The sequence below is a fragment of the Martes martes genome (genome assembly GCF_963455335.1).
Source record: "Martes martes genome assembly, chromosome: 17".
NCBI classification, from domain to species: domain Eukaryota; kingdom Metazoa; phylum Chordata; class Mammalia; order Carnivora; family Mustelidae; genus Martes; species Martes martes.
This window is the reverse complement of record NC_137905.1, coordinates 51789796-51810153: the sequence shown is the minus strand read 5'-3', so window position 1 is coordinate 51810153 and position 20358 is coordinate 51789796. Positions and strand designations below refer to the sequence as shown.

The window sequence follows — 20358 nt, the reverse complement described above, 5'->3', positions numbered from 1 at the left end:
GGAGCGCTGGGGCCCATCTCATTTGCATGTGACGTTCCCAGCATGCAGTTGGCCAAAAGGCCTAAAAAAGGGCATTGACGGGGGGGCAGGGGGGCCGTCCCCGCTCTTGGTGCCGCCTCTTTGGTTCTGGAGTCTGTCGACCCACCGCCCTTGAAGTTTTTATTTCGTGAAATCGATAGAAAGAAAACCGCATTGCTCTGAAGCTCAGCTGACAGAAAGGAGGGTGTGCAGCCACAAGTTCGAGCGCTATCGGACTCCCAAAAGCAGGGCCGGGTCCTAGCGCTTTGCGCCCCCGACTTTTTACGTAGGTAACGGCGGATCTGGGAAATCGGTGGCGTCCGGACCGAGAAGCGCGAGAAAAAACGGGTCTGCCCTGAGAGTCTAGAGGAGGCACTGTGTACTCGGGAAAGTGAAGCAGCCAGGGGAGAAAGTGAAACAATGGCCGGTGCTGGAGGTCGGCTGTAAAAACAACGTAACAACAACAGGAAAAAGTGAAGGCGAGGGTGGGAAGGGCAGGCGTCCGCACTGGGGGAATCTAAGGGAGAGAAGAGTGGACCCTGAAAATAGGAGGCAGTCCACTCTATAAAGTGTGTGTGTGTGTGTGTGTGTGTGCGCGCGCGCGCGCCCTAGAGGAGTCAGGCTGTTTGGGGTGGGGTGGATGGAGGGTCTAGGGTGGAAATGGGTGAGCGGCTCTTCTGTGGGGCAGTTTGTAGAAGGGGTCTACAACACGGTTAAGTGCAGGAGGTAGAGATCTACAAGTGAATAACGTCTGCCCTGGAATAACTAGGGGAGGTTCTCTAACTTGGAAGTGGGGGTAACTGCATTGGGTGATGTGGGGGAGGGGAAAGGAGAAAAGGGTTTACCGCGGAAGAGGGAGGGATCTGCACTGGCGGAATTGGGGAGGTAGGGGGCCTGCACAGAAGAAGGTGGGGAAAGAAGAGGGGGGCCGTCCGCGCCCACGAACTGCCCTCTAAGCGCAGGCCGGACCATGGGAACCCCAAAGCCGCGGATCCTGCCCTGGCTGGTGTCGCAGCTGGACCTGGGGCAGCTGGAGGGGGTGGCCTGGCTGGACGAGAGCCGCACACGCTTCCGCATCCCTTGGAAGCACGGCTTGCGGCAGGATGCCCAGCAAGAAGACTTCGGCATCTTCCAGGTGCGTGAGCTTCCCGGACACCTGGAACCCTGAGCTAACCGCGGGGAGGAGGGGGGACTCGCAGGGGGCGGAGCCGAGGAAGTGGGGTTAGCACGCTTGCAGCTGGCAGGCGCTGACGCGGGCAGGTGGAGGTGGGTGGAGTTAGGACGAGACTGGGCAGGGTTAGTAGGATCAGCGGACTGGCAAGGTTGGAGGGGCCGGGTTCCGGAAAAAGAACCAGAAAAACAGGGTTAGAACTCGAAAGGAATGCAAACGGAGCATTCAGGGCTCGCAGAGGGCGGGGCTCTTGGTTGTAGAATTCTGGGGACGGGTCTCGGAACCTTAGAGGCAAGACTTGGCCCGGAAGATGAGGTGATTTCTCACCAAATTAGGATACACCAGTGGTGGTAACCCGAGTTGGAGTGCGAGGGGGCGGGGTTATTACAGAAGGTGTTCTAGGGCAGGTTGGTGGCAGAGTTTAGACACCCAGTAGGACCTGGAAGGCTGGCTTAGAAAGCAAAGCTTTTCAAAAGGTGAAGATAGGGGGCCTTAGGATGCAGAGAATCCGAGAATTTGGGGTTGGATCCTTGCCGAGTTAGAACGTGCCAGGGGAGAGAACCCTTGGGGCGGGGTCTTGGTCATCCCCCTCACTATCCTCCACAGGCGTGGGCCGAGGCCAGCGGTGCCTACACTCCCGGAAAGGATAAACCTGATCTGCCCACCTGGAAGAGGAATTTCAGATCCGCCCTGAACCGGAAGGAGGGGCTGCGTTTAGCCGAGGATCGGAGCAAGGACCCCCACGACCCGCACAAGGTCTATGAGTTTGAGATCTCAGGTGTGCCAGAAGTGGGGTTTCACATGGAGAGGGTGGGATTTTGAGTGTCCCCAACACTCTGCTCTACTCACCACCTTCCTCGTCAGGAGCTGGGAACTTTCCTAAGTCGGACACTTTACCAGGGACCAATGGCGGATTCGGTACCTTGACTACCCAGGTGAGAATGCACCCCAGCCCTCCCGCCCCGTCTGACCCGTCTACTGTCTGTCTCCCCACGGCCTTGTTCAGGCGTCCTCTTCTCCCCCAGACCATCACCCCAGTCTTCCTCCTGAGCATCCATCCTCTGCCCTGTGGGCTGTCCCGAGTCTGATCCCGAGCTGACCCTGTCCCCCTGCCCAGAGCCCTTCCATGGCTTCCAGCACCCTCAGGACAAAGTTCAGAGCTTTCCCCAGGCATCTAGGGCCCTCAGACACCTACCCGGAATTTCATAGCTTCTGTTGCTAGAGTACCCTCAGCCTCCTAGGAACCCAGAACCACCCTACCCTTGACCTTGCTGATGTCTGTGCCAGGGCAAGTTCCCTCTGAAATTCTGTCCAGCCTTCTCTGCCCAGGTTTTGCTTGCACAGGGCCAGAACCTTGGGCTGGAATTAGCTGCTCCCCTTGGGCCCCAGTAGCACCCAGCATATACCAGAGCATATATTTTGCTGTGTGCTCATGGTTGTCTCCCTGCCTCCCCCCAACCCTCCTCACAGGAAGCCCCTCGAGGGCAAAGCTCAGGTCTGACTTCTCTCCTGATCCCAAAGCCTGGTCCATATGAAGTCTCTTGAAAGGGCTATGGAAATGCCAGACCCTTTTCTTTTTTCTTCTCTCCAGGAAGACATACTAGAGGAATTACTCAATGACATGGTCTTGGCCCCATTCCCAGATGGGGGGCCCTCGAGCTTGGCTGTGGTACCTGAGCAGACCCCCCCATTCTTGCTGAGCCCCACCGTAGACGTCCCTCCTCCCTGCCCAAACCCAGAGCCCCCGGAAAACCCACTGAGGCGGCTCTTGGTGCCTGAGGAAGGTGAGTACCAAGTATGGGGTGGAAGGGGCTAGGGCGCCACGCCCCCTTATATTCTCTCTGTCTCACTTCCCCTTCATGTCACTTCTGCCACCACTCAGAGTGGGAGTTCGAGGTGACTGCCTTCTACCGGGGCCGCCAAGTCTTCCAGCAGACTGTCTTCTGCCCGAGGGGCCTGCGGCTGGTGGCGTCAGAAGCAGGGGACGGGACGCTGCCTGGACAGCCCATCATACTGCCAGACCCTGGGGTGTGGCTGACAGACAGGGGTGTGTTGGGCTACGTGAGGCGTGTGCTGAGCTGCCTGGGCGGGGGACTAGCTCTGTGCAGGGCAGGACAGCGGCTCTGGGCCCGGAGGCTGGGCCACTGCCACACGTACTGGGCCTTGGGCGAGGAGCTCCTCCCTGACAGCAGTCACGGGCCCAGTGGTGAGGTCCCCAAGGATGAGGAAGGAGACGTGTTCGACCTACGGCCTTTCGTGTCAGGTGAGTGAGGCAAGGCCTTCTGACTCTGCTGTGGAAAGACTAGGTCACGATGGTTAAGAACTCTGGGTTCTGGGGGTGCCTGGATGGCTCCGTCAGTTAAGTGACTCTTGATTTCGGCTCAGGTCGTGATCTCACGGTTGTGAGATCAAGCCACTGAGTCGGGCTCTGCACTCAGCTTGGGGCCTGTTGAAGATTCTCTCTCTCTTCCTCTCTCTCTGCCTTTCCCCACCACACTCTGTCCCTCTCTTTAAAAAAAAAAAAAAAATAGATTTCAAATCTCCAGACTTCCAAGTTCCAGTTCAGGCCCAGCTGCTTTGCTTCTGCTATAACCTGGGGCAAACTATGGGGCTGCTCTGCGTCTGCCTGAGGACTGTCTCTGCTGCTGGAGGCACAGGGCCCAGTGTGCAGAAGGTGCTCGAGGAATTAGCTGCCATAGTCCTCATTGTTCCCAGACATAGACAGACGCAGGAGAGACAAATCTTTAGGGCTTTGTTACCAGGTAGATATGTGTGCAGTGAAGGAAATGGTCTGGATTTGCACTGTCCCATCTGGTATCCACCAGCCATGGGTGCCTGTTGAGTACTTAGGCCAGTGCAACTGAGGAAGGGAGTTTTATTTTAAAGATTTTATTCATTCATTTGACAGGGAAACAGCGAGAGAGGGAACACAAGTAGGGGGAGTGGGAGGGGGAAGCAGGCTTGCCACAGAGCAGACAGCCTGATGCAGGGCTCGATCCCAGGACCCCAGGATCATGACCTGAGCTGAAGGCAGCTGCTTAATGACTGAGCCACCCAGCTCCTCCTCTGTTTGCTTTTAATTAGTTACTACTTAAACGGAAATAGCCACAGTGGCTAGTGGCTACTACCAGGAGAATGTGGCGTTAGGGGGTTAAAGAGCAGAAACTGCCAGCCTCCTTGTACTCCAGAATCAGGGAAGTCCTTGCGGAGAGTGTACTCCTTCCTATCCCAGATGAGGGCAGGGGTGGGGGGTCAGTGCAGAGCTTCCAGCCCCACCCCGATGGGAGGAAAAAAAAAACTTAAGATTGTACTGGAATTTTTCCTAGATTAGCAGCCGCCTGGTCATGCTGTAGGTATGTCAGGCTTTGGGTCAGGGGAGAAGGTGAGGCTGATAGGTCTGGGGGAGGGGCAGGGAGGGGCAGTTGGTGGAGGGTCCTCCTCCCATGCCTGACTAGGATCTCGGGCCCCCAGATCTGATTGCCTTCCTCGAAGGAAGCCGACACTCACCACGCTACGCCCTCTGGTTCTGCATGGGGGAGCCATGGCCCCAGGACCAGCCGTGGACCAAGAAGCTCGTGATGGTCAAGGTGCTGCAGTCCCGGGCTTCTGGAGCTAAGGGGTGGATCTTAATGAAGGGAGGAGGAACTACAACTCCCAGAAGCCCTCTGAGGAACTACAACTTCCAAGAGTCCCTGCAACCACCAGTTCCTCATCCTCAGGAGCTTCTGGGTGTCCCTCTCCTGGCCTCACCCCCAGAACCTGTTTTGAACTCTGAAAACCATGTGGAAGTCGGTCCTAGCAGCCTCTGTGAAGAACTACAGTGCCTAGGAGTCCTGACCACAAGCTGCCCCGCCCTAGCTTCTGGGAACCCCTCCAGCATTTCCGCCCTAGGAAACTTCTCAGACCACTGGTGGTTGTGGTTATGGGGGGAAACTACAACTCCCAGCAGCCCTGGGCCTATTGAGTCATCCTGGATGACAGTGGGTGCTGCTGGGAGTTGTAGTTTTCCAACCCCACCCTTGACAGTAAACGAGTGTTTCCCCTGACTCCTATTTCTCCCCCCACCTCCTGCAGGTTGTTCCCACATGCCTGAGGGCCCTGCTGGACATGGCACGATCAGAGGGCGCTTCCTCACTGGAGAACACTGTGGACCTGCACATTTCCAACAGCTACCCACTCTCTCTCACATCAGAGCAGTACAAGGCCTACCTCCAGGACCTGGTCGAAGACATGGATTTCTAGGCCACGGGGGAGGTCTGATCCCTCACTCCTCACGGGTGCTGCCCCCTCGTGCCTTCACCTCGGCCAATAAACTATTTCTTGCCACTGTCACCACTTGTGTACCTGGTGTTGGATGTCAGCTAGGTCCAGGGTAGCCCTGACCTAGACTGGGCGTTATTCCTTCTTAGGGCCTCAGCGTACCCATCTGTGCAAGCAACTCCCACCCCAGGTGCTCCCTGCATGAGGACAGACACTGTGCAGGGGGCAGCTGATACCTGTCACCTCCTTACCTCTTCCCTGGACCTGGTGAGGAGGGGCAGTCACCCCCATTTTACAGACCAAGACACTGATGCTTGGAGAAAAGCAAGGGTCACAAAGCAGGAAACACAAGATGGGTTAGAATCCGGTCTGACTCCAGGGGTGCTGCTCTCCAAGGGGGGGCCCTGGGGCAGAATCGAGAAGCCCTGTCTTGTCTATGAACAGTTCAGGTCACTGTCCAGTTAGCAAAGAACCTTTCACCTGGATCAGCCTGTCAGTTGGGGGCGGGGGCCTGAGGTCCCCTCGCAGCTCATCCTGGGCGACCTCAGGCAAGTCCTCCCTTCTAGGCCCTGAGTCCCGCTCTGCACTGGGCTGGAACAGGCAGTTGTAGGGAAGTCCTGGGCTCCAGCCTTAAAGCCTGCCCACCCCAGCGGGGACTGATGGAGGCCAGTGTGGCCCTGACTCACTGTGTGGCCCCTGCTGCTCTGTGCCTCAGTTTCCCTCTCTACTGCAGGAGAATGGATAAGATCACTTCAGCCTTGGAGAACTGGTAAAAAGAGAATCCAACTCAATGGGGGACAAAGGTCCTGTTGCTGGGGCAATTCCAGGGCAGACCGATAGCACCCAGGTACCCCAAGCTTGGAAGACACCGAGCAGGTGGGACCTGGGACCCCAACCTCCCACCCACTGCCACTTTCTGTCAAGAGCAGCGGCTGAGGGGCGCCTGGGTGGCTCAGTGGTCAAGCTTCTACCTTCGGCTCAGGTCATGATCTCGGGGTCCTGGGATCAGCCCTGCATCGGGCTCTCTGCTCAGCAGGGAGCCTGCTTCCCTCCCTGCCTGCCTCTCTGCCTACTTGTGATATCTCTTTCTGTCAAATAAATAAAATTAAAAAAAAAAAAAAGAAAAAAAAGAGCAGCGGCTGACTATGTACCAGGGGTGCGAGAAGTGCTTCATTTGCCTGGGTCTTCATCCTTCCAACACCCACGTCAAAGATCAGGACACTGAGGCCCAGAGAGGCGAATGCACTCCACCCGAGTCGCACCCGTCTAGCCACCCTCGGGCACAGGCCAGACCACCTGTGTATCTTTTCCCAGCCCTTTCCCAGACTGGTCTCTGAAAAGAAAGGGCTGAAATCATGGGGCTCGGGGCTAACATTTCATGAAATCTTTAATGAAATTGGGGGGAGGGACACAAACAGAAGGGAGGGGCGATGGGGACAGGCTTGGGGGCAAGGGGCACAGGGCAGGGCAGGGCAGGGGGCTCTCCTCTTCCCTGCAGCAACCCTCCCCCAGTCATCCCACTGATGGGGGGAGGGAAGTGGGGAGGTGGAGCCATAAATACGTCCAGAATTCCAAAGAGGCGAAGGAGGGAAGGGGTGGCTGAGGGTCTCAGAGAGGGGGCAAGGGCAGGCCTGGGCCACCCTTGTCAGGGGGCCCGGGCTCCTTGGGCGGCCGCGGGGGCCCGGGGGGGTCGCCTGGCTTGCGGCCGTGCTTGCGAAAGTAGCGGTAGCGCTGGACGTAGGCCCGCACCAAGTTGCTCACCTTCACCGGGTTGATCTCCCCGCTTTTGCTGTGGCAGATCTAGGCAGTAAGGGGCAGCTGCGGTCACTGCCAGACCCCCGGGGTCCCTGCCACCTGGACTGCTGAGCACAGCTGGCAACTAGGATGGGAGCTGCTCCCCCCAGTTCCAGGCTAACACCCCTACCTGTAGCCCTGCCACCAGCAGGCCAGGCCCCGGCGGGCTTGAGCAAATCCCATCCCGCTCCTCACCTTCCAGACAGACGCACCCCTCCCAGCTCCCCGTCTGGGTAACATCTGTCTGCGCGTGTCCACCTCTCCTTCTCCTCCTCTCCCCACCTCGGTGTACCTGTTCGCCTCCGGGCCCCACCTTGTGGACAGCCTTCCGCAGGATGTCCTTGTACTCCTCCTTGGTGATGTCCTTCTTCTGATAGTACGGCTTGATGGCCAGCTTCACCTCCTCCACCGCCCGCTCCTGCGTGTGCAGCTTCTTCAAATACTGGCAGAGGCGGGGACAGAGCAGGAAGAAGGGACAGCAGAGGCCAGATGAGTTCCTGCGGAAGCCCCGGCCTCCCCTCCCCTGCCTGCCGGCTCAGCCTCAGCCCTGCACTCCCCTCGTTGCCGTCACCCCCGACCGCAGGCCAGGCTGGGCCTCCGCCACGCCGGAGCCCGGCCCTCCCGGTGGCCCTGGACCAGGACCCACACGTCCACTGCCCGCACAAAATGTACATGAAATGAGAGGTGGGCCACGGGCTGTCGGACCAGGACGGAAAACATGCAGACATGACCGAAAGGAAAACCGCCCTGAGGCCTCCGAGCAGGAGCCAAGTGCAGCTGAGGAAAAACCTGTCCAAATCTGCCCGGCACCCACTCCTGCCCTCCAACAGATGCCTGACTTTCCTTTCTTAAACCATCCTCCCTCTCACACTAAAGGATGGGGAGGGAAGGAGGAACACGAGTGACCACAAAGTACAGAGTCGTCCGGACGCGTGTCGGCACGTGGGTGTGTTTACGTCGTCGTGCTTTTGTACCTCCCTCACCCTCTCTTGTGCGCACGTAATGGGGGAAAAATCTACCCAGCGCCCATCTCCCAGTCATCAACGTGAGAGAAAGCTGAGCTCCTTACATTTTAATGACTTTGGTTTGATCTAAGTTCCCGCCTGTGGGCATCAGTCTCCCGTCCTCCTTGGGCCCCTGTGTCTCAGCATCCGTTCCCGTGCTCTGCAAAGCTGCCACCAGCCACCCACCGCCTCCAAGCCCAGCTCACCTTGTCTGTGTCTCCCCGTCCCTCGGAGCTGCTGCTGCCCTCTCGCTTGTCAGACGCTGCAGCCAGCCCGGTGGGGGTGGGAGGGGTCGAGCCGCAGCCCCCCAGGGGGAGGCTGCCAGGGAGCAGGTAGCTAGAGGGACCAGGGGGCAGCCCCAGAGAGGTGGGCACAGGAGCTGGGGTCACCCCCAGACTAGAGGGCGGCTTTCGGTGGCTGAGGATCTGTGGAAAGAGGTTGGAGAGAACATGAACAAAGGGAGGGGGAGGGGAAGAGGGACCACGCACCCCCATCATTCCCACCCTGGTTTCCCAATAGTCCCAGGGGCCAGAGGCTCCTCCTCTGACCAATCCCTTCCTTGTCCAAATGCCCGCTGGGAAGTGCAGTTCCTCTCCTGACCAGAGTCAGGGCACAAGAGAAGGGACTGTGGGGACTCTTCCCCAGGGGAGCCCACCTGGTTGGTGGCCTGGATCAGTTCCTGGGCCTTTGCTCGGCTCGCCAGATTGGCTTCTTCCATCTTGAAGAGAAGTGCAGTCACTGCAAGAGGCAGACAGTCGAGGACAAGGACATCAGGAGTTGACACAAGAGGGGCCGGTGAGTGACACCTGGCCACCTGCTGCCCCCTCCCACCCGGACCCCTAGAGAGGCCATGGGTCTCAGGCTCAGAGCTGGGAAAAGGGGGCCTCGGCCCCTAAGAGAGCCACTCCGCACCCCCCCACCCCGTTCTTACTTAGGACTTAAGGTATGCGTGTGGTCGGGGCAATATGGCCAGGTTACTTGGGGACAAGGTGGTGGCAGAGGCGAGATTCCGTCTCAAGCCCCCTGTGGCCTATCGCCCTCCCCCAAGGGACACTGCTGCCTGCCCCCCCACCGTCTTCTCTCTGGTCCCTCCACACCTATCCCAGTCCGCCTGCAGGTGGCCCCCAGTCTGCGCCAGGCTGGCCGCCCCGCGATCACCCGCCTGCTCTCTTCCGGCATACCCAGACATCAGTGAGCCTCCCAAACAGACCTGATCGAGCCCTCACCCACCCCAGCCCCTCACTGTCTGGGACACTGCACACCGACCCCTCCCAGGGCATCCCCACTGCCTCCAAGTCTGACCCCCTAGAACCTCCACCTCTCAGTCCTGTCTGCACCCCCCAGCCCCAGGGCACACTCACAGGCCAGGACGCCGCTGGTGGTGCAGTCCACACCAGCAGGCAGGTTCCAGGGCATGGGCGGGGGCAGCGTGGGCAGCTGGGAGACACGGGTGGCTGGCCCGTCCTCCGCCCCCGAGTCACCGGCCGTGGACCCCGCGCTAGGGGCAGTGCTTGGGGCAGCTGCAGCCGTGCTGGTGGCTGTGGTGGTGGCAGGCTGCTGCTCCTCCTCCTCCTCCTCTTCCTCCTCCTCCTCTTCCTCCTCCTCCTCCTCCTCAGCCCCACCTCGGACTCCAGCCTCCTCGGCGGCCTCTTCGGGAAGGAAGGAGACCTCGGGCGTCTTGCAGCTGCTATCCACGGTCTGCGAGTCCGGTGTGAGCGCGGGGGGCGGAGGGGCTGCCTTAGGGGGCGGGGTGCTGGGGGCCTTGGCTGCCCGTTCTTCCCCGGACCAGGAGGTCTCCTCCACCCCCTTGGCCCCCGCTGCCTGGCTGCAGCTGTCCGCCTTGGACTTCTTTAGCATCACAGGGCCACCGCTGCCCCCGCTGCTGCCCCCGCTGCGGATCTTTTTCCTGGTCTTGGATGGCTTGGTCTTTCCCTTGGTCCCCTTGGCTTTCTTGGCCCCAGCCTTGGCCTTGACCTTGGTCTTTTTGGGCTTGGTGCTGCCCGGAGCTGCTTTGGCCACCTCGGCGGGGGCCCGCTCATCGGGCTTGAGGAAGGGGGAGCGGCTCTCCCGGTCTCGGCTGAACTTGACCCCGATGGAGCCCAGGCCGGCTGACGCGGCCTCCTTGGCAGGCGTGGTACTGCTGACGCCTTCTCGGATCAGCACTGCCACCTTGGACTGTAGCTTCACCTTCCGGGAGGAAGAGGAGCACGAGGAGGAGGATGAGCCCGAGCCACTGCTGACCGGTGGCTTTGGTGGGGGCCCCGAGGAGGGTGCTGACTCCTTGGGAGGCCGAACCTTCTTGGATGACCTGTCCCTGTCCCTATCTCTGTCCCTGTCCCGGTCCCGATCCCCCCCATCCAGCGCCTTCCGCCGTGATCCCTTCTCCCGGGAGGAAGAGGAGGAGGAGGCAGCCCCGGAGCGGCGCCGGTCCTTCTCGCTGCTCTTGCCACCCCGCTCCTCGGCGCTCAGTCCCTCGGAGTCGTACAGGACCTCTCGCTTGGGCGACAAGGCCGGGGCTGGTGAGGGGCCGCGGGGGTCGGGCTTGTCAGGCCGGCCCACGGTGATGGTCCGCTTGATGGCGAAGAGATCGTGGTCCGTGAGGTCCTGGATGGAGGGTGGCACGGCCCCCCGGCGGCGGCTGTCGCGCTCTCCGCCCAAGGAGCTGGAGCCGGAGGTCGGCTGGGTGGGCACCGGGGCCTTCTCGCTGTCCCCAGAGCGCTTCTCGCCCCGGGACCGCGAGCGCTTCTTCTTCTTCTTGCTGCCGCCGCCGTCTCGGTGCTTGCCGCGGTGCCGCTCGCGCCTGGACGACGAGGAGGAGGAGGTGGCCGGGGGCGGGGAGGCCGAGCGCCGCCGCCGCCGCCGCTTTTCCCGGGACCGAGACCTGCGGCTGCCCCCGCGGCGGCGATCGGTGCTGCGCGAGCGGCGGCGGGCGGAGCGGGAACGGGAGCGGCGGCGGGCGGACGACGAGGCGTGCGAGCCCGGCTTGCGGTCCCGGGAGCGGTGCTTCTTGGAGTCCCAGGGGGAGGCCGGGGCCGGTGGGGCGGGCGGCGCGCCCGACGAGGACGAGGCGGCCTCCTTGGCCTCGCCGCCGCTCCGCTTTCGCTCCCGCCGCGACTTCTTGCGGGTGGGGGGCCCCGCGGGGGCGGCGGCGGCCGCAGTGGCGGCGGCGGGGGAGGGCGAGCGCTGGCGGTAGCGCTCCCGCCGCTGCGTCAGGATCTTGCGGCGCAGGTCCAGGCCGCCCCAGCGCGTGTCGGCGGCCGGCGGGGCGGGGGCGGGCTCCCCTAGGTCCACCTGCAGGGCGCCCTCGCCGTCCGACTCGGCGTGCAGAGACAAGAAGTCGTCCCCCTCCGGGGCCCGAGGAGCGGGGGGCGGGGGCGGGGGCTGGGCCGCGGGGGGTGCCGCGGCCGCGGGAGTGGGGCGTGCTGCCCGGCCGCCGCTGGGCCGAAACAGGGACACCGCCACCCGGGGCTCCTCCTCAGGCTGGACGATCTCGCCCTCCTCAATCTCTGAGTCGCCGGGTGGCAGCAGGGTTGGCGGGATGACGGCTCCACCGGCTGTCACCACCTCCACGGAGACCTTGCCTTCCCGACAGGCCTCTGCCTCGGTCCCCACCACAAAGACGCGCCGGCGGCTGGCTCCGTCCACCCGGGTGGAGTCTACCTGGGGCGGCGTTCCGGGGGCCGGCGTTGGCTGTGGGGGCTGGGGGTCCGGGCGGGGGCTCTCGTCACCTGGGAAGTCCTGGCTCAGGCTGTTGTCATCATAGATGCCCGCCAGGGTCTCCGAGATGCGGCTGATGCTCTGAGACAAGCCTTCCTCCTCCTCCTCTTCCTCTTCTTCCTCTTCCTCCTCCTCTTCCTCCTCCTCCTCCTCCTCTTCCTCAGGCGAGGGGGTCCCCGCGGATGAGCTGGGGTTGGAGCCAGTGGGCTCAAAGGGGTCATACTTCTGCTCCGGAGCAGGCGGTGGGGAATAGGCCTCATCGGTGGGGTGGAAGGGGTCATAGATGTCAAATCGGGGGGCAGGTGGGGCCGGGGGTGCTGGGGGTGGGGGAGGTGGGGGAGGGGAGGGGGAGGAAGATGAAGGGGAAGGGGAGGGTGAGGAGGACGCAGAGGAGGGGGCAGGGGGAGGGGCCGGGCCCCCATCTCCGGTGCCCAAGGTGAGGAGGTGGCGGGCACAGGAGGGTCGAGAAGAGTGGGGCTGTGGAGAAACTGCAAAGAAACGGTGGAGACGGAGAACCACGGTCAGGTGCACACCCTCCTCCCGGTGTCCTGCACAGCGCCCATGGGCAGGACGGCACCCCAGCCACTGCCCTCCTCCAGCGGCCCTCAGGGCGCCAGCAGACTCAGCTCTCAGCGCTTTACTCGGCCTGACTCACAGCACGTTCCCACAACTCCACGCCACGGGGACTATGTCCTTACTGGAGGACACTGAGGCTCAGGGAGCTGCAGTATCTTCCCGAAGGGCCCACAGTGGGGAGAAGCTGGGTGTGGACTCGGTCAGTGAGGCCACCGAGCCTGCACTCCCATATCCTGAGATGTCCCCTGGTCTGCAGCCCAAGAAGCCCGTGACCAGTGTTACCACAGAAGACAAGGGCCAGAGCGGGGCAGCCGGGATTTGAACCTAAAACCACCTGCGAGCCGAGCTCTGGCCCGCCACTCCGGCTGCCTCGGGGGGAAATTTATCCTGCTTCATGGAGGGAATCGCCTGCAGCTGCAAAGGTGATAACTCCCTCTCAAGAGCCAGGAAAGGGCAGAGCTGGGGAGCCCTGGCCGCTGGAGTCCTCGCCCCATGCATGTCACTCTGTGACGAGCCCCATCCAAGGGGCTGACAAGCGACAGGAACAACCAGTGTCCGCCCCTCCTACCGACCGGCATCGTGCTTTCCGGAGCCACCCTCACTGCCTCCAGAGGCCGTGCTTTCTGAGGACAGGGTCTCGGGGCCATAAATCCCACATGGAGACAATGGACCAGGGCTGCACCTCCGGACACACATACTGGGGTGCCGAGGCTCCCCTCTCAACCACATACTACGGGGACGCTGCAACGGCCAGGATGCCAGCATGGTCAGGTGGACAGTGCCAGGACAGGCAGGGCTCGAGAGGGCAGTCCCAGAGCCGCCTCTCAACCTGATCCCAGGCTCTAAGCCCTCACCCATGACATGACCAAGGACAAGGACCTCAACTGCTGCCTACCTCGGTTTCCTCATCTCTACACTGGGGTTCACTCACTCAGGACACTTTTACTGATCGCCTATCTTGTGCCCAGGGCGGTCTGGGGTACTAGGAATAGAAGAGTGAGCACAAGAGACAAAGGTCCTGACTTCAAGGAGCTCACATCGAGCAGGGAGAGAAATCTCAAGGAGCCACGGAGAAAGCCCGCCAGCTGCTGAGGGCTGAGGAAGAAGATAAAGCAAGAGCGGACGCCCGGGTGGCGCAGTTCAGCCTCCAACTCTTGATTTCGGCTCAGGTCATGATCTCAGGATCATGAGATCAAGCCCCTTGTCAGGCTACGCGCTTGGCGGGGAGCCTGCTTGAGATTCTCTCTCTCCCTCTGCCCTCCCCAACCATCTAAAATACATAAATAAATCTAAGAAAGAAAGAGAAAAAGGAAAAAAGGAAAGAAACGAAAGCAGAAGATGGTGATGATAGCATTCACACCTCACGAGGACGAGGGGACCAGACGAGCAGCTATGGGGACCGAACCAGACTGTGCCTGGCCCGCGAGGACCCGGTGAGCATGAGCTCTTGCTACCCTGCTTACGAATTATTATCACCCCCAGAGGTATAGAGGAATCCACAGGCTGGAGCAGTCTGGAACTGCAAGACAGCCGCTTCTTTATATAATTTTTATATGACGCAGGATTAAGGGCGAGTTTTTTCCCCCCTAAATTCTTAATAGTTTCCAAATGGAGGAAGAAAACCACCCCTAACAAGAAAATAAATCATAACCCCAGCATCCCCACCCCCCGGCAAAACAGCTCTCAGGTTCCAGATACATCTACATCACTGAACGCCTGGGGCCAAATCCCAAGGCCATCTGCTTTTGTCAATAAAGTTTTATTAGGACACTGCCATGCCCCTTTGTTTATCCTCTATGGTTTCTAATTTGAAAAGAAATGAACATATTCTTGTGGGCCCCCAAGAGTGTGGTGGGCCCTAGGTATCATGTTCCCTGAGCCTAATAGACAAGTCAACCCACAGCTGTAAAAAAAAGATGAAAGGAAACGTAAACTGGGCCAGGGTGGGGGCCCAGGGTCAGCTGCCGAACAGCAGCCCGAGCTGCCCTCGTGCTGCACCTGAGCTGACCGAGCCTTCCTCTCTTCTCCACCCCTCCCAACTACGGACATCCATGCAGAAGGGAAGTCTAAACCTGGGCTTCCCACCAGGGCCCCGGGGGCCAGCAGCAGTAGCACAGCAGCATCCCTGAAGAACTAGTTAGAAATGCAAACTCCCAGGCCCCACCCCAAAACCACTGAATCAGAAACTAAGAGCGAAGGGCCTCCCGCTCCCAGGGAGATGAATTCTCACTGCAGCTCCACTGCCTCGTGGAGCCTGGGACGCTGAGCACCTCACACGTGCTAACGACTCCTACATGCTAGGGATCACATCAGCGATTGCTTTCTGTGTGTCTGTCCGCACGCACAACCTTTATTTTGGTCTAACAGGCAAAGGCTTAAAGGTTTTGTCCAAGTGACACGATCACTACTATTACTACCAATGACAGCAGACTCCCGCACAACTCTGAGGCCTCCTCCTCAGCTCCGCCCTGGCCCCACATACCCGTTTTGCCTGTCCTCCAGGCCCTGAGACGGGGCAGCAGGCTAGGCACGGGCAGAGGGATCGGATCCCTGTCCCCGATTCGGACCTCGGCCACCAGCTCCAGCATGTCCTCGCTTCTGCAGGGCAGAAGGGGGTGAGTGAGCCCAAGCGAAGCTTCCAGCTCCCACGCCAAAGGCCTCTCCCACTCCAGCTGCCCAACTACTCACTCGCCAGGCCGCAGGTCCAGGTGGCTGGGAACCCAGGTATCTGGGGGATCCAGAACACTCACCAGCCCCGCGAGGAAGCTGTCTGCGGCCATGTCCAACACCTGGAATAGGCCAGGAGGGGCTCCGTCCTGTATCTGCTCATGTGAGGACCCACAAACCCCCTTTCCCCAGCCCCTAAATTCTCAGGAACCCAAACATCTGAAACTCCAAGAAAATGCTGGCATCCAACCAATTCCCTCACCCTGACTTGCCTCCGGGACCCAAGGCTCACCCCCACAGATGACGTCCCCAGCCCCTCCAACACCACCGATCGACTCCAGTCCTAGGAGTCTGGGTCCCCAAACCCAATGCCAGGATCCAGACCCCAGTGACCTAGCCCCCACAACCGTCCCCAAGTCTGGGCCCCCAGCCCCCTGTTCTTACTCACAGTAGCCGTGTCAGTCCCTCCTGACTCCTGGGAACGGGGCTCTGACCGTGGGCTCCGGCAGCGCCTCCATCGAAGGCCATGACACCGGGAGCCATCTGGAGAGAGATTTGCATGGGGGATTGGAAACGGGACTAGATACAGAGACTCTGTGGGGCAGAGGAAAGGGGAGCCTGCCCTAGCTCTCGCCAAGGGAACCAAGGACCTGCCGGCTCTCCCTGCCTCCTTCCACCACGCCCCAGCTCAGGTCCCGGAAGGACATCCCCAACACCATTCTGAGGCGCCAATACTCTCACCCTTCTGTCCTCCTGGCTGCCCTCAGGATGATGTCCAGACAAGGCACCGTGCCTTTAGAGCCTTGCTAGGGCCCAGTCCCCAAGGAGCTCCCCTGCCTTGCCTCCTGCTCACACCCCCGCGCCCACCAGCCCCAGAAAACGACGACGCAGTCCTGCAAGGTGGCCCAGTGCTGTGCGCCTGCTGGCTGCCTCTGCCTACCAGGCTTTCCTCTTTACTGGACCACTCTAATACATTCTTAGAGACCCAATTCCCCTGTTTCCCCCCTCTAGGAAGCCTTCCCAGACCCCATCTCCTCCCCCACACACTCCCTGAACCGGGCCTCCTCCTGCCCTCCCACAGTGCCTCGGGCTACTTCTGCGCCGTGATGGTGTCTCCCCTCCATCAGACTGGCAGCCCCTCCGAGGCAGCCGTGGAGTCTGACCCATCTTTTGGCTCCCTGTGCCAGCATGAGAGTGGTACCCAGGAGGCCTCAGAAGAGTGGTTATGAATGAAATTAGGGTAAAGAACACAGAGATGGGACAGGAGGCTAAGAGGAACCAGAGCCCATCATACCTTTATCATTTGGCAGATCCCCCTGCAGGGAACTTCCCACAGCCTGCTGAATGGCCCGCTAGAGAAAAGGTGGAGGGTGAAGGGGATGGAAAGAAAGGGCAGTCAGGGGACTCGTGCAAATGATCACAAGCTCTGCTCCTGGGAGACAGCCATTCCAGACACCCCTATAACCAAATCCGAACCCTTCAGAGGAGCCAAGAGTCCAGGCCCCCAGCCCCTCCTCCCCACCAGGGCCCAGGTGTTGGGCCCCGAAATCTGAACTTGCAGCCCATCCCTGCCTGCCTTGGCCCCGGGTGTCTAACAGCCTTACCAGGATAAAGGCAGAAGGAGAAAGTGTGGGGTCTCTGTCCGGTGGACTATCGCCCCGATCCTCGCCCGACTCCTCTGTCTTCCCTCGGGACTCATCTTCTTCCTCCATGGTCACCTGGTGGTTGAGAGGGTGACAGTTTGGAGTGGAGACCAGGGCGCAGGGGGGGTCTTCCGGGAGAAGCAGGAAATGGATGCAAGGACCTCAAGGGCCTCCAACGTTGCTTTGCTCAGCAACCTCTCTGGCATCCCTCCCCTCTACCGCTGTACCCCAGTCCTTGGGCGAGCACCACACCCAGTGCAGCCATCGGAGGGACCAGAGCGGGCTCTCTTCCCTTGCCTTGGATCCCAGCTGCCCCACTTCGTGGAAGGGAGGCCTTCCCAGCCTCCCGTTTCAACACGGCACTCCCAAGTGCCCACAGCTTCCCCCCATGGCCAAGCTTTAAGACCTCACTGCCCACCCTCCTAAGACCCAACCCAACGCCAAGCTTTTTTTTTGGTTGAGTTGTGATTTCAAATACCATGTCCCATAGTCTCCTAAACCCTCCTTTCCCAAACTGAGACATGCACCAGTGGGCTGGGTATACCTCAAATACCACACCACTTCCTACAGCATCAACTCTCCTCGATGGCGCAGAACCAAAAAATTGTATTTATATGCAAAAGATGGAACTGCAATAGAGCAATGTACAAAACCGGTACTGAACTGAAAACACTGCTTTCAGAAAGGCAGGCTGTCCACCTGACCCCACAGAGGGCATCCACCTAAGGTCTATGTGCCCACTGACTGAAACCATGGCTCAAGCTTTCGTGACGTCACAGAAATTCTTAGATTATACTAAAGCAGAGAGATGATCCCTCGCACTGGTGGGTGTCTGGATTAGGACTTCAGAAAGCATGACTATTTCAGCTGCTGGCTTCCCTGTAACCATCACATCTGCTACTTTGAAAACAATACCCACTCTGAGTTCCCAGAAAGCTTTGAAACCCGTAATCTGCCCCCCACCCCAACTCATTGTGCTTATCTGGAAATGGGCACAACAGGAGTATCTACGTCCAAGAAGGGCTGTGAGAATTCAAAGTGGACTGACTTCTGCCACAGAGTCAGCACAGCCCAAGCGTTCAATACAAAGTAACAATAATTAGCATTATTAGCCTCCAGAGGCCCAGGTTTATCTCCACCACTCTCCCAGCCGCATACCTGCCAAGCAAACACCCAGGTCCAGGTCTCTCTCCTACCACAGATTTCCAAGCTAAGCCAAAGCTCCCAGCAATGAGCCTGGAGCTCCTTCCCTAACTCCCACTAACATGTCCTGCCTATAAACCCCTATGGACGGTTCCCAGCCCTGGAGCTGCTCTCCAGCACCTCTGGGGGAAGCACCTGCTACGCCGAACAGTGACTGTCACATAACAGAAGCCTAATTGAGACCTGCTGAGTACAGACACACAGATCTCCAAGGCCTCTGCGGCGTATGAAGATGATCCCTTGCCCATGTGGACGTGCCCTGGGCTTTGCAGACACACCCAGGGCTCTTTAGATCTTTTCAACATGAAAACACATTCTGCAGACATTGCTAAGTCCCTCTAGGTCAGTGTTTCCCAAACAGTATGATAGGAGTATAGTGGTTCACAAATCGATTGTTATAAAAAAATAAATAAATTGAACGCAGGAGAAAAATCTTCACAGTACATCGCAGGGCGTAAGTGGAAATATGAATTAATGGGACTTTGGTATTCAATACATAGGGAAATATGCAATGGGTCTCAACAAAAAATGTACTTCTTACTGTAGATCAAGGTCAAAAGAGTTTGAAAAGCATTGCACTGAATGAATCTAGGTGATCCTACAGATTTCCCCACACTAATGTGGACTAATTCTAATCTCTATAGCTCCAGGGCAATGCAGAATTTAAAAACATTTTTTCATTTGAATTACATTATAAAGTGCAAGTACATTTGAGCTGGGCAAATTTTCCAATACTCTCCTTTGTCTTGTTCTCCACGCGATTATACAGCCTCAAAAGGCATTCGAATTTGCTCCAGGCATAAAGACTGCACTCTTGCAGTCACACTGAAAGCCAACTAGATGGTTCCAGGTCCTTCTAACTGCCCCCAGCCTCCTGTCACCCAGATTAGACACTCTTCAGAGGTTAGAGACCCATCCAGGCCTCACAGCACACCTCAGTATTTGCCTCCCTCCCTTGGTGGGCATACCCCACCCATCTGGGTGGCCCTAAAAGACTTCCTGGCCCTCCAACAGTTCTCTCAGGCCCGCTAAATGGCCCCAGACCCATGTAGGTGAGCCGCATCCTCAAGTCAGCTCATGCAGACACTCCCAGCCCTAACAGACATACCCCGGGCGCTATAGATGGCTCTGCAGATACTCCTCAGCTCTTGCAGCCCTCCTTCACCCTGGGACATATCTCAAGATCTCAAGATGGCCCCAGAACCCTATAAACAGACCCTAACCTCTGGTCAGCCCATAAAGACGATCAGCAGTGCCTACAGAAATGACCCACGCCAGCTAGGTGATGGAGAGCAGGCTTCAGTCCCGGTCCAGCCCGGTGGACGTCCCCAGTCCTCACGGGGACGCCCCGTAGATGCCCCCCGGAACCCACAGACGCGTCCCGGGGCCTTGAGAAGGCCCCCCGCTCGGCACCAGGTTCCGCCGCCGCTGCCGGGCCCGAGGCCGCCCCGCTAAGTCCTCCAGGCCCCGCGGCGTGTGGGGAGGACCCCAGGACAACTAGCGACCCGACTCCGCCCCGCCCACCCCGATAGGCCCGAGCCCCGCGGCCCAGACTGCCGCCGCCATCTTACCCCGCCGCTCGGGCTGCGGCTCCGGCCCCGGCGCGGGGCGGGGCGGGCTGGGGGGGCTCGCGAGCAGAGGGAGGAGAGGGGCGGAGCTAAAACGCCGCCGAGCTTGCCGGGACTTCAAGTACCGAGCACGGTGCCGTGAAGGCTGGTGGGAAGACTCCGGACTCAGTTTCCCAGAAGTCAATGGGGCACACAGGCAGGGGCGCGCGCGACGGACGCCGGGAGGCGTAGTCCGCGCGTCGCCCCCGTCGCGCGGGGACAGCAAGGAAGTGAGAGGTGAAGGGGGCGGGGTTGCGGTAGCCCGCGACAAGGCCCCACGGTGCCCTGCGCGCGCGCGGAAAGAGCTGCGGAACAGGAAGTGACGTGGAGCCCTGAGCCGGGTTGCTGCAAGGGAATTGTAGTTCCGAAAAGTGGACGGTAGAAAAAAAGCGGTGCTGGCTGGGAGTTGCACCGCCCACCTTCTGGGGATCCCAGAATATCCCGGTCTCCTAAGTCCCCTCTAAATTTAGAGCCGAGGAGCCCGACCCTACAACCTCCTCCTCATTCAAGATGGAAAAGTCCAAATTCCGATTTCCTCTCACTCATCAGGAGTCCGGACTCCCATTTTCCTCCTTCCTGGGACTGGGGAGTTCGACCTCTCCTTCCTCACAACCAGAAGTCGGGTCCTCATGCCTATCCTTCCTCCGTCCTTCCATTCCTGGTCTCAAACTCGTACTTCACACAGACACAGGTATTCG

General features: G+C 59.6%; 2 protein-coding genes across 9 annotated transcripts; one reads left to right on the top strand and one right to left on the bottom strand.

Moving 5' to 3' along the window:
• Positions 1 to 79: 79 nt before the first annotated feature.
• Positions 80 to 6542, top strand: IRF3 (interferon regulatory factor 3). Of its 5 annotated transcripts, none has more exons than XM_080829012.1 (8): positions 80 to 472; positions 981 to 1153; positions 1796 to 1967; positions 2054 to 2124; positions 2781 to 2973; positions 3072 to 3452; positions 4661 to 4776; positions 5264 to 6542. In XM_080829012.1, the coding sequence occupies exons 2-8, from the start codon at positions 989 to 991 to the stop codon at positions 5429 to 5431; spliced, it is 1266 nt and encodes a 421-aa protein (XP_080685138.1). In that variant the 5' UTR covers positions 80 to 472; positions 981 to 988; the 3' UTR covers positions 5432 to 6542. The 5 variants fall into 5 exon arrangements, with proteins under 5 accessions (XP_080685138.1, XP_080685136.1, XP_080685137.1 ...); XM_080829010.1 differs by having other exon boundaries at positions 88 to 454; XM_080829011.1 differs by having other exon boundaries at positions 93 to 308.
• Positions 6543 to 6600: 58 nt separating this feature from the next.
• SCAF1 (SR-related CTD associated factor 1) lies at positions 6601 to 19648 on the bottom strand. 4 transcript variants are annotated; one of them, XM_080828698.1, is made up of 11 exons: positions 19625 to 19648; positions 16812 to 16925; positions 16502 to 16559; positions 15656 to 15750; positions 15229 to 15329; positions 15023 to 15138; positions 9609 to 12452; positions 8903 to 8985; positions 8454 to 8672; positions 7557 to 7685; positions 6601 to 7249 (listed from the first exon to the last, which is right to left on the bottom strand). In XM_080828698.1, the coding sequence occupies exons 2-11, from the start codon at positions 16917 to 16919 to the stop codon at positions 7058 to 7060; spliced, it is 3945 nt and encodes a 1314-aa protein (XP_080684824.1). In that variant the 5' UTR covers positions 16920 to 16925; positions 19625 to 19648; the 3' UTR covers positions 6601 to 7057. The 4 variants fall into 4 exon arrangements, with proteins under 4 accessions (XP_080684824.1, XP_080684825.1, XP_080684826.1 ...); XM_080828699.1 differs by lacking the exon at positions 19625 to 19648 and adding an exon at positions 19162 to 19216; XM_080828701.1 differs by lacking the exon at positions 9609 to 12452 and having other exon boundaries at positions 6813 to 7249.
• Positions 19649 to 20358: the final 710 nt, after the last annotated feature.